The sequence below is a fragment of the Microtus pennsylvanicus genome, chromosome 20, assembly GCF_037038515.1.
Source record: "Microtus pennsylvanicus isolate mMicPen1 chromosome 20, mMicPen1.hap1, whole genome shotgun sequence".
NCBI classification, from domain to species: Eukaryota; Metazoa; Chordata; class Mammalia; order Rodentia; family Cricetidae; genus Microtus; species Microtus pennsylvanicus.
This window is the reverse complement of record NC_134598.1, coordinates 11,899,384-11,913,599: the sequence shown is the minus strand read 5'-3', so window position 1 is coordinate 11,913,599 and position 14,216 is coordinate 11,899,384. Positions and strand designations below refer to the sequence as shown.

The following is a 14,216-nucleotide window of genomic DNA, read 5'->3' as shown; positions in this document are numbered from 1 at the left end:
GCGCGTGCGCACGTGTGTCGGGGGTGGGGTGAAGTGCATGTGGCGTGTGCATGCTTATCTGTCTGTCTGAGGACAACACACGGGAGTTGGTTCTCGAGTCCTAGGGACTGAACTCGGTCAGTCTGATTCATCCTCTAAGCCATCCCACAGGCTCTAAGCAATCCCTTTTTTAGGTAGGGTAGCTTGGACTAATCGCATCTGCTCAGAACATTTGCAAGAGGCCAGCGACAAACTCTGAATTCCATGGGAAAGCGTATATCGCCCTCTTGTGGTCAACACGTTCCAGTACCGGTGAAAAACAAGCCCTGGGGCCAAGCCTGGCTGCCTAATCTTATTTGTGGCCTGTGAATAGTGGATGATCTCTCTCTCTCTCTCTCTCTCTCTCTCTCTCTCTCTCTCTTGCTCTCTCTCGCTCTCGCGCGCACACACACACTCCTGTGTAATAGTGTAATATATATCACTTATTACATATAGTTTTCAATGTTAAAACAAATGAAGAAAAATATTTTGACATGAAAAATTGTTATTCAAATTCAGTGTCAATAAAGCTGTTTTTATTGCATAGTTGCATGCATTTGCTGTGTGGGACTGCTTTCACACAATAGCAGAGGTCCCCAACAGACAAAAACAGATATTTACTGCCTGGGTCTCTTCAGAAAAAGTCCCTGTATCCTCAACTCAAAAGATGGGGCATAGGTGGGCAGTGGTAGCACATTCAGGAGGCAGAAGCAGGCACATCTCTGAGTTCAAGGCCAGCCTGGTCTACAGGGTGAGTTCCAGGACAGTCAGAGAAACTCTGTCATCCCCTTTTGGAAAACAAAACAAAGCAAAAGGCAGGAAGGAAATTCTGAGACTTTGGAGAGGTGGCTTAGTGGTTAGAAGCGGAGGTTACTATTTCAGAGGACCCAGGTTCCATTTCTAGCATCCACATGGAATCTCACAACTCCAGGGGAGTTGCAGATACAGCTTCAGTTACACCCTAAAATGGCCTCCAAAGGCACCTAACATACAAGTGGTGTACACATGCACAAACAGGGACACACTCCTAAGAATAAAAATAATCGTTAAGTAGCTTGGCTACTTAAAAGCCTCAATGAAACAAACGCATTTGTGCCACATCCTAAAGTCTTAGATTTCGGAACAATCCCTGGATCTTGAGGTCCAAAGCAGGAGGAAGCGTGGGGCCAGCTAGGAGGCTTAGCTTGAAGCATGGGCTTTCTCGGCATCTGGTAATAGCGGCGTGCATGTGAGGCAACACTGGAATTTGGAAAACCGTTAGTGCCAATTTCAGGCACGGGCAGGCTTAAAGAGGGATAGCAGTTTCCCTGAGCCCAAGCTGCTTCGCCAGAGAAGGGTTTGGTTTGTTTGTTTAACATTTTTTCCCTTGGGAATGTGTGTTACAGTGCAGCAAAACTAAGCTTCTGAGACAATGGGTGTCATCGGTTCATTAGAAAAGGGAGACTTGGAAGTTATTTACGCGATGAAATAGTTCAGAATGTTAGTGGTTCGGGCAGCTTTAAAAGCCACCATTTCAACAGTGACTTTAGTCCACATACTTTCCAAGAATGTCACCATCTCTAAGTCAGAAATAATCGTGTTGTCCAGAACTACTCTGGTGCCTCTGTGGTCTGGGAGAACTGTCTCCAACTTTCTCACTGGTTGGCTCGTTCCAGCCTTTCCTTAGGGCCCCATCCCATGGCAACTGCTGTCGTTTGCAATGCTTTTCCTTGAGATTTTTCTGGAACCTTATGCCCCCTTTGGTTAGTCTTAGCTGCACTCCTTTTAACCAATATTTTGTCAAGGAGTGGAACTCTCCAGAAGCTTGTCCTGCCAAGCCGCTAGCTGCCACAGCCTGCTTGGACTCTGTACACACGCCACCTCTGCAGGGAGTCTCTTCCTTCTTCAAAAGAAGATTTATGTGTACAAGAGTTCTGGATTTATGGATGTGTATCACGTGCATGCTTGGTGCCTGTGGAGGCCAGACGAGGGCGTTGGATTCCCTGGAACTAGAGTTACAATTGGTTTTGAACCACCATGTGGGTGCTGGGAACTAAACCCAAGTCCTTTACAAGAGTAACAAGTACTTTTAACCACTGGCTCACAGCCATCTGTAATGAGATCTGGTGCCCTCTTCTGATGTGCAGGCAGAACACAGTATACATAATAAATCAGTCAATCAATAAATCTTAAAAAAAATTAAAAAAATTTCAAACCATAATGATCCGCTAAGGAATTACTAAGGAGCAACGAAGCTTTGTTGAAGATAGAGAACAGACAGCCTAGGGAAGGTAGACAGGGAGAGAGTGAGCAAAATTCCGTGGGTGGAGGAGGGCCCATCAGGCGGGAATTTGCAAGCAGTGTGTTATATGAGACATCTAGGATGTCATTGAATATCTCTTACGTTTTTAAGGATTTAAAAAAGATTAATTAAGCTGGGCGATGGTGGCGCACGCCTTTAATCCCAGCACTCGGGAGGCAGTGGCAGGCGGATCTCTGTGAGTTCGAGACCAGCCTGGTCTACTAGAGCTAGTTCCAGGACAGGCTCCAAAACCACAGAGAAACCCTGCCTCGAAAAAACCAAAAAAAAAAAAAAAAAAAAAAAAAAAACACCAAGAAAAGAAGCTAATTTGGTATCCAGTGTAAATCATTTGGTGTCGCCGCTTACTGATGAATATTCTTATCTTTCTAGGGGTGTGTTTGGCTCAACACGAGAGCAACTTTAACACAAAGCCCTCCGAGTCATAGACAGCTGGATGTGGTGGGGCACATCTCCATCCCAGTGTTCCTGCGCTAGGGTGGGAGGCAGAAAAGGAGTCCTGTGGAGGCTCACAGGCCTGCTAACCCGGAGTGCAGCAGCAGAAACAGGGGACCCTGCCTCAACAAGGACCCCAGAAAGTTCTCCTGCGCTATCATCTCTGTGAGTTCAAGGTCATCCAGGGCTACACAGTAAGACCCTGTCTCAAAACAAAACAGCTCAGACTTCAACCATCCTTTTTTTTTCAAAATATTTATTTATTTATTATGTATACAATATTCTGTCTGTGTATATGTTTGTAGGCCAGAAGAGGGCACCAGACCTCATTACAGATGGTTGTGAGCCACCATGTGGTTGCTGGGAATTGAACTCAGGACCTTTGGAAGAGCAGGCAATGCTCTTAACCACTGAGCCATCTCTCCAGCCCTCAACCATCCATTTTTACGTTAGGATCACGGTGGTTCACTCTTGCTCACCACGACGCACTGAGAGACACAGACCTTACCTCATCTTCTGGAAAGGGCCTGGCTCTTGGGTCTCTCATACATGTCACTTCCGGGTCATTTCTGTGAACTGCTACATCATGATCTAGGTGTTAGGAGGAAACGTCCCCAGGAGGATGTCCCCTAACTGAGGAGCTCTAGACACATGAGGGCTTTGGGGGAGAGGGAGTCAGTTTTCTTTAAGGATGTGTCAAGATTTCACTCCCAAAAGCACACAGAGAGCAATCTGGAGTTGACAAGTTAAATTTAAAAAGAAAAAGGGGACATGAAGTTGGGGAAGCAGGGAGGTCGGGTGGATCTGGGGAGCTAAGGGAGGAGGTGAGGGTGAATACCATCAGACACACTGGATGAGATTCTCAAGAAAGAAAAAACCCAAATATTTATTTAAAATTACATGGTGGAAAAGTCCTGGAGAAGTCACAGGAGGCAGACATAGCTGCAGGAAAGTACATTTATTGAATCCTTACCAGATACATTGTCCACAAAAGAGGTAGAATGGGGCAGTTAGGACCCAGAGGAATTAAATACATACACTAGTTCTCCTTAGTACTAATACACACAAGTATAAAATATGTACACGTTAGACTTTGTAACAAAATTTGGATGCCTGCATAAAGGAAAATAAACTATAGTCCTAATTAAAAAACAACAGCAAAATAAAAACTTTAAAAGTTGTGCTTCATCATGGAATGCCACACAGCGTCGACTCTCAGGACAGACGGACCGTCCAGGGAAGACTCGAGCAGTCAGAGTACTCGGACTTCACTGCTGAAATCACGGCTGGCTAAGGCCCACGCGGCTCCCCACGAACATCACAGCACCTGCACCATGTCTGTCCTCCTGCGGCGCCCGCCTGCTTCTGGCTGAACTTACTTCCAGTCACTCATATGTCTTTTGTCTGATCATCTTCTTCAAGTTTTCTGATTTCATTTTTTAGACAATTTATAGTTTCACGACTTGCTTTTAATCTTTCCTTAAGCTCCGCAATTTCAAAGCTTGTTTTCTTCTTAGCAGCTTCTAATTTTTCTCTGGTTTTCACTTCAAGTTCTGCGACTGAAGAAAATACGTGAGCTGAGAATTGGTCCCTCCAGTGCTGAGATGGAGCACAGAGGAACAGACAGCATTTCAGGGCTGCTGTTTCCAGGACGAGAGGGGACACTTTAGGACACAGAACATGGGACACAGTGGGTTGGGAGGGTAGGGAGTCTAAACTTCTGACAGAGGCTCCAAGCTGTTTTCTAGAAAAACTAAATTACAGCAACTCATAGTTAAGGCTTTGAGACACTATTTGTTTATCTCTAGATACATAGTACTACAGACTAAGGGACATACAAACCCAAGAAATGCCAGTGAACCAACCCAAAATATTCTTAACTAATTCATAGATGCAATTTACATAGCAAAATCGTATCACCAAAATGAGCCTCTAGCTTTTCCAAAAAAGAGCAAACTGTCTAAGTTTGAAATCTGGCTCTACTAACCACAACACAGTTCTATACTCACGTCCTCATCTATGGCATAAACGATATTTGTAGAGAAGACTGTGTGCAGTGTGCACACGTGTGTGTGCAGGCCAGAGAGCAACTTCTGGAGTCCTCCTCCATGGCTCTCTAACTGTTCTGAGACAAGGTCTCTCACCGAGCCTGGAGCTCACTGACTGCTCAAGAACAGCTGGCCGACAAGCCCCAGTGAAGTCCTCTTCTGAGCCACCAGCTCCCAGACTGTAGGCACACGCCACCATACCCAGCATCTACACAGGTGCTGGCGATCCAAACTCAGGTCTTTGTGCACGAGTACCTCCCCAACCCCGTCCAGAAGATCTTACATGAACCAATGTGAAGAAAGTACCTAGAATATGGTGTGATATATAAAATGCTTTACTAACTATTACTACAACTACTTATGTTGACAAAAGAATGTTATTTTTTAAAAATGTCTAGAGGCTGGATTGTTGTTTGTGGTAGTGAATGCTTAGGTGACGTGCTGGATCCAAACCCCAGCAATGCAAAAGCAAAAATTTCTCTGGAGCCAGGCGGTGGTGGCGCACGCCTTTAATCCCAGCACTTGGGAGGCAGAGGCAGGCGGATCTCTGTGAGTTCGAGACCAGCCTGGTCTACAGAGCTAGTTCCAGGACAGGCTCCAAAACCACAGAGAAACCCTGTCTCGAAAAACCAAAAAAAAAAAAAAAATTTCTCTGGATACATCAAAAATTACCAAATAAATGTCTTAACTACAAACTGATATACATCTGCTTAAACATGCCCATTGGCTAGTATGGTATGCTCTTGACAAAGAAAAACTCCTGCCTGCAGCCAACATCGCCATCTTGTGGAAGCCTCAGGTAACTGCTGCTGGCCAAGTGCAGCTGTTCTCACACACGTGACTCACTAACAGGCAGCAAGGTAGAGTGAGAAAAGCTAACTTTGAAATCGCAAAGACTTGAGTTCAAACATACCCTCACTCCCTGCTGCCTAACCCCAGCTATTTCTGAGTCTCCCTTCATTCCTTCTACCACATGACAGTTAAAACTCGGGCATTCCACACAGTTTGAGGATGAAGAGAACAACCACAGTTAAAGCATCCATCACCTAAAGAGGCACAGGAAATACGGGTGACTGCTCCTTTATCTAGCTCATTGCTGCCATCTACGGGAATACCCAGCTTGTTTTATTAACTGCTAAGGAACTTACCTTAAAAAAGCCACTAATGAACAATTATTTCGCCATTACAGAAGACACTGAAGCACTTACACTCAGTCTCGTGTTTATAGGCTCCTAACGTCAGCTGGCGAGACGTGGTCAGCAGTTGTTGCATCATTGCTGTTGGGTCTTGAAATATCTTAGGGATAAAATGAGAAAAAAAGACCAATAACTCCAAAGGTCTCCAACTGAAGCGCTTTTAAAACTCCCTGCAGGAGCGGGCCAGAACGCCCAGCAGGTGAAGGTGTTTGCTGCCAAGCCTCAGAGCTGAGTTCCATCCCACACAGCGGAAGGAGAGAACAACTCCCAAAGCTGTACTCTGACCCACACACCATACCCGAAGGGTTTTAGAAAGCCCCCTCATTATGAAGTCTACCATTTCGTCGTAGAATTCAGAAACCACCGTCTTCTTGCCCAGCATTGCATTGGTGTCAGACTGGAAGAGCTTCAGTAAGTGATACAGGGTCACCTGTGGAGCAGAGCAGGGGTCAACTTCTCAGGACGCCCATCAACATCTGAAACATTCCTCCTGCCCGCCAGTCCTCCCCCCAGGCTGGCCTCAAACTCACTAGCAGAAGGCAGGCCTTGAACTGCTCATCCTCCTGCCTCCACTACTCAAGTGCTGGAATTACAAGCATGCGCCATTAGGCCTGGCTGACCTTGTCATGTCTTTAGCTAATTATGGGATGGAATTAGTAAATATATCAAATTCCAGATCTTGCTGCAGTTGTGACTTAGTGGCAAATCCCCCAAACTTTCTGTCCTTGGTTTTCTACCAGGTAACCGTCTGTCCACATCTCAGAGGGGTGAGGGTTTATGCAAGCATCTCTAGAGAGTAATTATACCCAAACAGCGTACATATAGCTATGGGAATTTAAATAGTTTTCTGTGAATATTAAAGTCTACAAATTTCCTTGGAAACAAGGATCTGCAGCTGGGTGTGGTGGTCAATACCCGTAATCCCAGCACACGGGAGGCTGAGGCAGGAGTGTTTCTGAGTTCTATGTCAGCAGTCTGGGCTGCATAATGAGACTGTGGGGAGGGGAAGGAGATAGTTTTCTAAAAAATAATTAATACTAAAATCTCCAGTGGGAGCCAGATACTCTCCCAGGGGCATACAAACAGCCGACAGGTAACTTAACCACAGGTGTCGCTCTGTGAGGCCTCAGGAGAAGCTGTATGCGGCAGCACATGACCCATTACTTCACCAATCAGGAGCTGGCAAAGCTGCTCAACTCACGGTCCAAACCCATTCAGAGGCCACAGAACTTCCTGCAAGGTTAGCTAAAATCACTGTAAGGAAACGGGATTCTTCCAAACAACCACAAAACAGTAAGTATATTCTGTAGAGGAAAATGAACACATCTGCCACTAAATTTAAACAGATGAAATCAACTTACAGATGCCCGCCTTCTCCAGTGGAAATACCCTCCTGTCAAAAGGCATTTCCCAGGTTCAGACTACAGCTCAGGAGTATGAGCCTCTGGGTTTACTCCTAGCTTGGGGGGTGAGTATGTGAGGGGAGAAGGCAAATCCCCAGGGCCTGGCGAAAACAGCAGCAGACTATCTTAAGTGGGAAGGTGAATTATGTGGTCACGTTCAAGATGTATTTAATAATTCCTGGGACAGACAACAACTGTCCGAGTGTCTACAACCCAAGAGCACAAGACTCTATGTGCACGCCACACGTCTGCATCCCGAGAGAGCACAGGACGGAACCGTGTGTGCATGCCACACATACAAATAAATAAATGTAAAAATTTTTTGGAAAAAGAAAAATAGAGAAGGGTCATGGGGTGGACAGTCCTGCTGACCTTCCTTTTTCACTGGATACCAAGACAGAGGTGGCACTGAAGGTGACGTCATGACAACGAACATGGCCTCATGGGGTCGATAGGGAAGGTGCCCTATACATCCAGAAGGGCCCATATCCCATTGGGCCTGGTTGACTCTGACTCCTGAATCACTTGGTTTCGGGCAGGTAGGATACTCTGCTTTTTGTGTTTTTGAGACAGGGCTTCTCTGTGTGATAGTCCTAGCTGTCCCGGAACTCACTCTGTAGACCAGGTTGGCCTTGAACTCACAGAGACCCACCTGCCTCTGCCTTCTGAGCGCTGGAATTAAAGGCCTGTACCACCACCTCCCTGTGCATTTTCCGTCTTTGTCTCCTTGAGACGAGCAGTAGCAGATAACCTTGAACTCCTGTCTGCACCTCCTGAGTGCTGGGGTCACTGGGGCTTCCTCACCATGCCCATTTTCAATGCTCCTATCTTTCTGTTTCCGGTTACAGGGTCTCATTCTGTGGCTCACTCAGGCTGGAAGGATCTGAAGGCGCTGAGACTAACCGGCCGGAGCCGCTGTGGCTGAAAGGTTTGTTTACATTCAGCTTTGCCAGGACCTTAGGGCCACCCCCACCACCTTCAGAAATTTTAGTTTCTTTCTAAACTCAAAGATCCTAAATAATAAGGGAAATTTTAACTTAGGGCGAGACCACTAGGACTGAAGTGTACGGAGAGCAAGGACACGGCAGCTATCTGGTAAGTGTTACACGGAGAGCAAGTGTACGCGGAGATCAAGGACACAGCAGCTGTCTGGTAAGTGTTACACGGAGAGCAAGTGTACGCGGAGAGCAAGGACAGAGCAGCTGTCTGGTAAGTGTTACACGGAGAGCAAGTGTACGCGGAGATCAAGGACACAGCAGCTGTCTGGTAAGTGTTACACGGAGAGCAAGTGTACGCGGAGATCAAGGACACAGCAGCTGTCTGGTAAGTGTTACACGGAGAGCAAGTGTACGCGGAGATCAAGGACACAGCAGCTGTCTGGTAAGTGTTACACGGAGAGCAAGTGTACGCGGAGAGCAAGGACAGAGCAGCTGTCTGGTAAGTGTTACACGGAGAGCAAGTGTACGCGGAGATCAAGGACACAGCAGCTGTCTGGTAAGTGTTACACGGAGAGCAAGTGTACGCGGAGATCAAGGACACAGCAGCTGTCTGGTAAGTGTTACACGGAGAGCAAGTGTACGCGGAGATCAAGGACACAGCAGCTGTCTGGTAAGTGTTACACGGAGAGCAAGTGTACGCGGAGATCAAGGACACAGCAGCTGTCTGGTAAGTGTTACACGGAGAGCAAGTGTACGCGGAGAGCAAGGACAGAGCAGCTGTCTGGTAAGTACAACACATGCTCATCCACTAATGTTCTACTCTCTATGTGCAAAGGTTAATGTTACTCACAGGTCTTTCATTAGGGTCAATGAAAAATATTTTGATGATTATTTCAAATTCACCCCATCCTGTTTCAGTAATTTCATAGGGCGGCTTAGTAACGACTGGAGAGGGAAGAAAAAGAAACAACTGTAAATTACTGATGTAGTTCCTTTCCTTTTATAATTACGTATATGATGAACCAAAAACTGTAACGTACCTCTTAAAGGATTGCCATAGCTTTCATGTAACTTAAACTGGATTTTCTTCACATACGCTGACATATCCTAAAACAGAGAAATTAGTGCTCCAATGGAAATTCACTGAGCATATCATACAATTTTGTAAAATATACTTTTCTTGAAGTTTACAGAACATAATTAAAACAAAGCAAGGGCTAGCTGGCATAGTGAGACACACCTGTAAGCCTAGCTGACCCAGAAGCGGAGGAAGGGTGAGTGAGTTTGAGGGCAGGCTGGGCGGCAACATGGCTAGACCCCACATCAGAACCAAGTGTTTAGAAAGGGCAGCGATGTAGTTCAGGAAGCATGCTTGATTTCCTCTCCCAGCACAGCAAAGGAAACAACGGCCAGTGTTCGTATGTGTATGTATACATGCGTGTTCATATGTGTACATGTTTGTGTGAATGTGTGTATGTCTGTGTGAATGCTTGTGCTTGAAAATGTGCTCTTAGGTGCCCAAGGAGCCCAGAGGCTCTGGGACCTCCAGGGCTGTAATTATGGATATTCGTGAGCTGCCCTGTGTGGGTGCTGGAGACTACACTCCATGAGTATTACTTGCTCTTAACTGCTGAGTCATCTCTCTAGCCTCTTACCTCGATCAGAAAACATCTTGAATTACATTAATTAATTAAATGAAGATAAGAATTATGGGGTGAAGTGAGAATTCTAAAATGGGCCCACTTCATTCTTGGAAAGTTACTACATAGAATTATATAATTTACTGTCAAGTAAACAAACTGTACCTCAAAATAACTATAGAAAAACAAATGCATACCTCATTTCTATATGGTTTCACATATACTGTCCACTGGTGGGTGTGTCCATCTTCTTCTCTTTTCTTCCCAAAATATCGGGCAACATTACCATAGACTATTGGCTTAACGATGGTAACCCCCTAAAAGAAAACAAGTTTAAAATCAATATTTTACCGTCACCTGAATAAATATTATGAGCATTGGCAGCTTGTTTTAGGGAACAGCGTCTAACAGGTTAAGGGTTTAATTAGGACAGAGATCTCTTCAACCCATTTTCACACTCATTTCAAGTTAACACAAGAGCCAAGTATCAAATTAATTCCAGCCTTCCCATCTGAGCGCTGGAGAGATGGTCCAGCAGCTGAAGCTCTTGCTACTCTTGCAGAGGACTAGGTTTGGTTCCAGCACTCACATAATAGAAGTGTTTGCTGTTCTGTGCATCTGTGTGCATGTTCTGCACTGCACAGTGCATGTGGAGGAGGGACGGCCTGCAGGAGGAGATTCTCTTCCTTCCACCATGCGGGTCCTGAGGCCTGAACGCAAGTGCCTTTACCCGCCGAGTTGTCCCACGGCTTAAATGATGGCTTGAACCCTGTCATCTACATTACCATGTAGGTAAGGCACATGAATATTTGATTAAAGAAAAACAATGTCTTCACAAACCTAAACGCTAAGATACTGAATACAGTTTGACTGGTATCGCTTGCAGGTAAATGTCTTTTAAATTAATTTACGGCAGTATTTACCAAAGCACAGCACAAAAACCCAGACAGTTCATGAGAGGATTTTGGGCAAACATTTTCCATTGTCATCAGCATGTAAATTACAATTTGGATATAAAGTACCTCCCAAAAGGCTTATTGTTGAAAACTTGGTCCCCAGCCAGGACCACTGAGAGGTCTGGCTCACAGGGGCACTAATGAATTAGTGCACTGATGAGCTCACGGCTGGAGCCCTGTGGGAGCAAGCAGGCCACTTGGGTTGGGTCTCTAAAGGGTCCATCTTGGTGGCTCCCCCATCCCTTCCCCAGCTACAGAGATCAGCAGCTTTGCTCTGCTGTGTGCTCCCTGCCATGATGTTCAGCCTTGCCTCAGTCTATAGTGGGCTAGAGGACCACAGGTAGAAACCGATGGAGGACGGTGGGGACCAATAGGGACATTTTATATTCTGTATAATAAACACATTTGTATTCCGTAGAGTAAAAAGGGATCTGCACACGTTACTAAATGCTTGGTATGTGTGCTGATGATGGTGGGTTTGTTCTGAGTTAAGTCCCTCGGCCTAGAAGCTTCTGGAAAAGGACAAGGTTGACACCAGCGGATACTTAACTAGACTCGGCATTTCAAGAGGACAGGGAAGAATGCAAGGAATGGTAAGAAGAAACATGGCTGACCACTTGACCAGAGGGGCAAAACTAAGCTCAAAATGATGGGTTTCCTTTCTCCTGCTCCCCTGCCACCGAAATGGCTACAGAGACAATGGAAGGCAGTGTGGTGGGTGTTGGTCTGCTCCCTTCTCCAACTGCTGACCTCTGCATAAAACTAAACCAAAGGATCCAGTGCCCCTTTCTGTCCCCGGCTTCTGTGGTGAGAGCTGCACAGATTCAGGCGTTCGGATTATGATACCTCTGAAGCCTAGAGCCTAAATAAACCGTTCTCCTTTAGAATGGGTCCTTTCAGGTACTTTGTTACAACAATGAGAAACTAACACAATGGTTTAATATTCATGACACAAGACAGAACTACAACTCGGAAGTCGAACTCTCCATTTCAAAATGCTTAGGAAGAGACTCAAAAAACGGAATTAAGAATAAATGTTACAGTAAATATTAATGAAAGCAAGTACGGCAAAAATAGTAAATGTGGCCCCTGAAGGCATGAAGCACGCCAGCCGTGAGCGTGTCCGCTACAGCTGTGCTCAGTTCTAGGTGCTCTCATCATTTCTGGTTGGGGTAAAGGCTGTACCGACAGGTTACGATGGGAAAGCTGTTATTAGAAATACCAAGTTTTGCACATAGATCTGAGACATTCTGTCCAATAATAGAAATACCCAAAGGACAGAGAGCATATTAGTGCTCTCTGTGGGCAACGACGCCTGGAGGACCAGAGACTGGCATCAAGGCCCCACGCACATGGTGACCCCAGAGAACAGACTCCCGCAAGTTGTGCTCTGACCTCCACCCCTTATCAATAATACATGCTAGATGCTAAAACAAACGTGTGGGAATTAAATGTCACAATCTCCAACATTATGATGGGGACACACATTCACTAAACACGAAAGAAGCTAAGTGCTTCTCTGACGACGTCGGGAATGATAAGCCTGGGCACCGCGGTTTCCAGCTCCGTCCGCGCCACAGACTGCCCCAACCAAACCCCGAATCTTTGTTTTTCGGCGGGACGGAAGGCGGTGACGGGTGACTCGGGGCCCAATGAACGCCGAGCGGGGCGGGGCCAGCCGGAGAGCCGAGCGTCCGAGGGGACTCGGCGGCCTCCGCGCTGCGCCTGCGCACTGACCTTCACTCTCCCGCCGGAGTCAGGCCCAAATTCCGCCATTCTTTTAAACATATTGTCCCAGGGAAGGAGCCGCGGCCGCCAGGAAAGAGCTCAGGCCGGCGGGGTCGCCCGGGCCGAGGGGTTCAGACTGGAGATGGGCGAGTCACCTGGGCTCGCGGCGCCGAACTGCCTCCTCCACACCCGCGGCGGCGCGGTCGGCCATTCAGCCCCCCGGTGGGAGAGCGGAGCGGAAGGGGTGTGTGTGGCGGGTGGGGGGGGGGGCGGCGACGCGTGCGCAAGCGCAACGACCTCAGCCGTACACTGCGCAGGCGCCCGGCTGCTGCTGTCCTTGGAGAGAGCCGGTCGAGGATTTGTAGAGAGGTAAAATCAACCAAAGATCACCACATACTTTCCCAACTCTATTACTATGAGAGACAAGTCAATGTAAACATTTAGAAAGAAGAGCTCAGAAAAAAACAGCTCAGGAAACACAGTGTAACATGGCTTGTAATGTGTATTTTATAGGCAGAAGAAAATATCACATGCTTGGAACAACTTCGATGCTACAATAAATCACTAGAGGGAAAAATATAAATTTTATTATAACCAAAAAAAAAAAAAAGAAAAAAAAACAGGCAGGCGGATCTCTGTGAGTTCAAGACCAGCCTGGTCTACAGAGCTAGTTTCAGGACAGGCTCCAAAGTCACAGAGAAACCCTGTCTCGAAAAACCAAAAAAAAAAAAAAAAAAAAAATAAATAAATAAAAATAAAAATGTGAGTGTCTTAAGAACATTTACTAGGAGAGCTAAGAGATGTTCTACAACCCAAGTCTACATGAGGCTCAGGGCAATGCAAGAAGCCTCCTGGAGGGCATATAGTTGTTTGGGAAAGAGAGCACACATTGCTCTATCTCAGGGGAGGAACCTACTGCTTCTGGATGATGACCTCAGCTTCAGCAATAACCACTGAATGTCTGTCTCAGGCAGAGACTGGACCTACTCTGAGGGTTCCCCTGTTTTATGTTTTATTTATTTTTTTGACAAGCTTCTTGAGACATTTGGCAATTCCCTCACAGGGAATGTGGTGTGGTCTTTCCCTCTGTCTTTAATTCAGAAAGACCATTACTGCCTCCACGCTCAAGAAGAATTGAAGCTCAGAGACAGGTTTCATGAGTTAGAACAATACTGCCGTGAAATTGCCATTTATGATGAACACATTCACTCCTACACATGGGCGATTTAGATTTGCTTGTTCTGATTTAAATGGGGACGTGAGATGGATCCTGGGAGTCCCACACATTATACTACACTTATTTTTCCTTTATGAAAATGTTTCTGGCTTCCGTAGTACAAAAACCCCACGGGACGGTGAGGACATCTTCGGTGCTTTGGTTTGTAGGGTCCTCTGATTCAGTCTTGTGTCACTGGCATTTATAGGACCACCTTTTGAGTTTGTTTCTGAAACACTGCTTTCTGTTAATAGTAATTTCTTTTAACATTTATTTATTTATTTATACAATACTCTGTCTGTGTGTATGTCTTCAGGCCAGAAGAGGACACCAGACCTC

General features: G+C 46.1%; 1 protein-coding gene across 1 annotated transcript; it reads right to left on the bottom strand.

Annotated features, from left to right (window-relative positions):
• Positions 1-3,619: 3,619 nt before the first annotated feature.
• On the bottom strand, positions 3,620-12,903 carry Yeats4 (YEATS domain containing 4). Its single transcript, XM_075954388.1, has 7 exons — positions 12,671-12,903; positions 10,175-10,294; positions 9,378-9,444; positions 9,188-9,282; positions 6,334-6,426; positions 6,009-6,096; positions 3,620-4,311 (listed from the first exon to the last, which is right to left on the bottom strand). Exons 1-7 carry the CDS (start codon positions 12,719-12,721, stop codon positions 4,142-4,144), a joined length of 684 nt encoding a protein of 227 aa, XP_075810503.1. The 5' UTR covers positions 12,722-12,903; the 3' UTR covers positions 3,620-4,141.
• Positions 12,904-14,216: the final 1,313 nt, after the last annotated feature.

Bases quoted from the DNA above. Each gene is read 5' to 3' on its own strand.
- Yeats4 (XM_075954388.1), bottom strand. From the start codon at position 12,721: ATGTTTAAAAGAATGGCGGAATTTGGGCCTGACTCCGGCGGGAGAGTG. The intron at 9,445-10,174 runs GTATGCATTTGT...TCTCTGTTTTAG, and splicing joins TGAAACCATATAGAAATGAG to GATATGTCAGCGTATGTGAA. The intron at 6,097-6,333 runs GTAGACTTCATA...TTTATCCCTAAG, and splicing joins CTGAATTCTACGACGAAATG to ATATTTCAAGACCCAACAGC.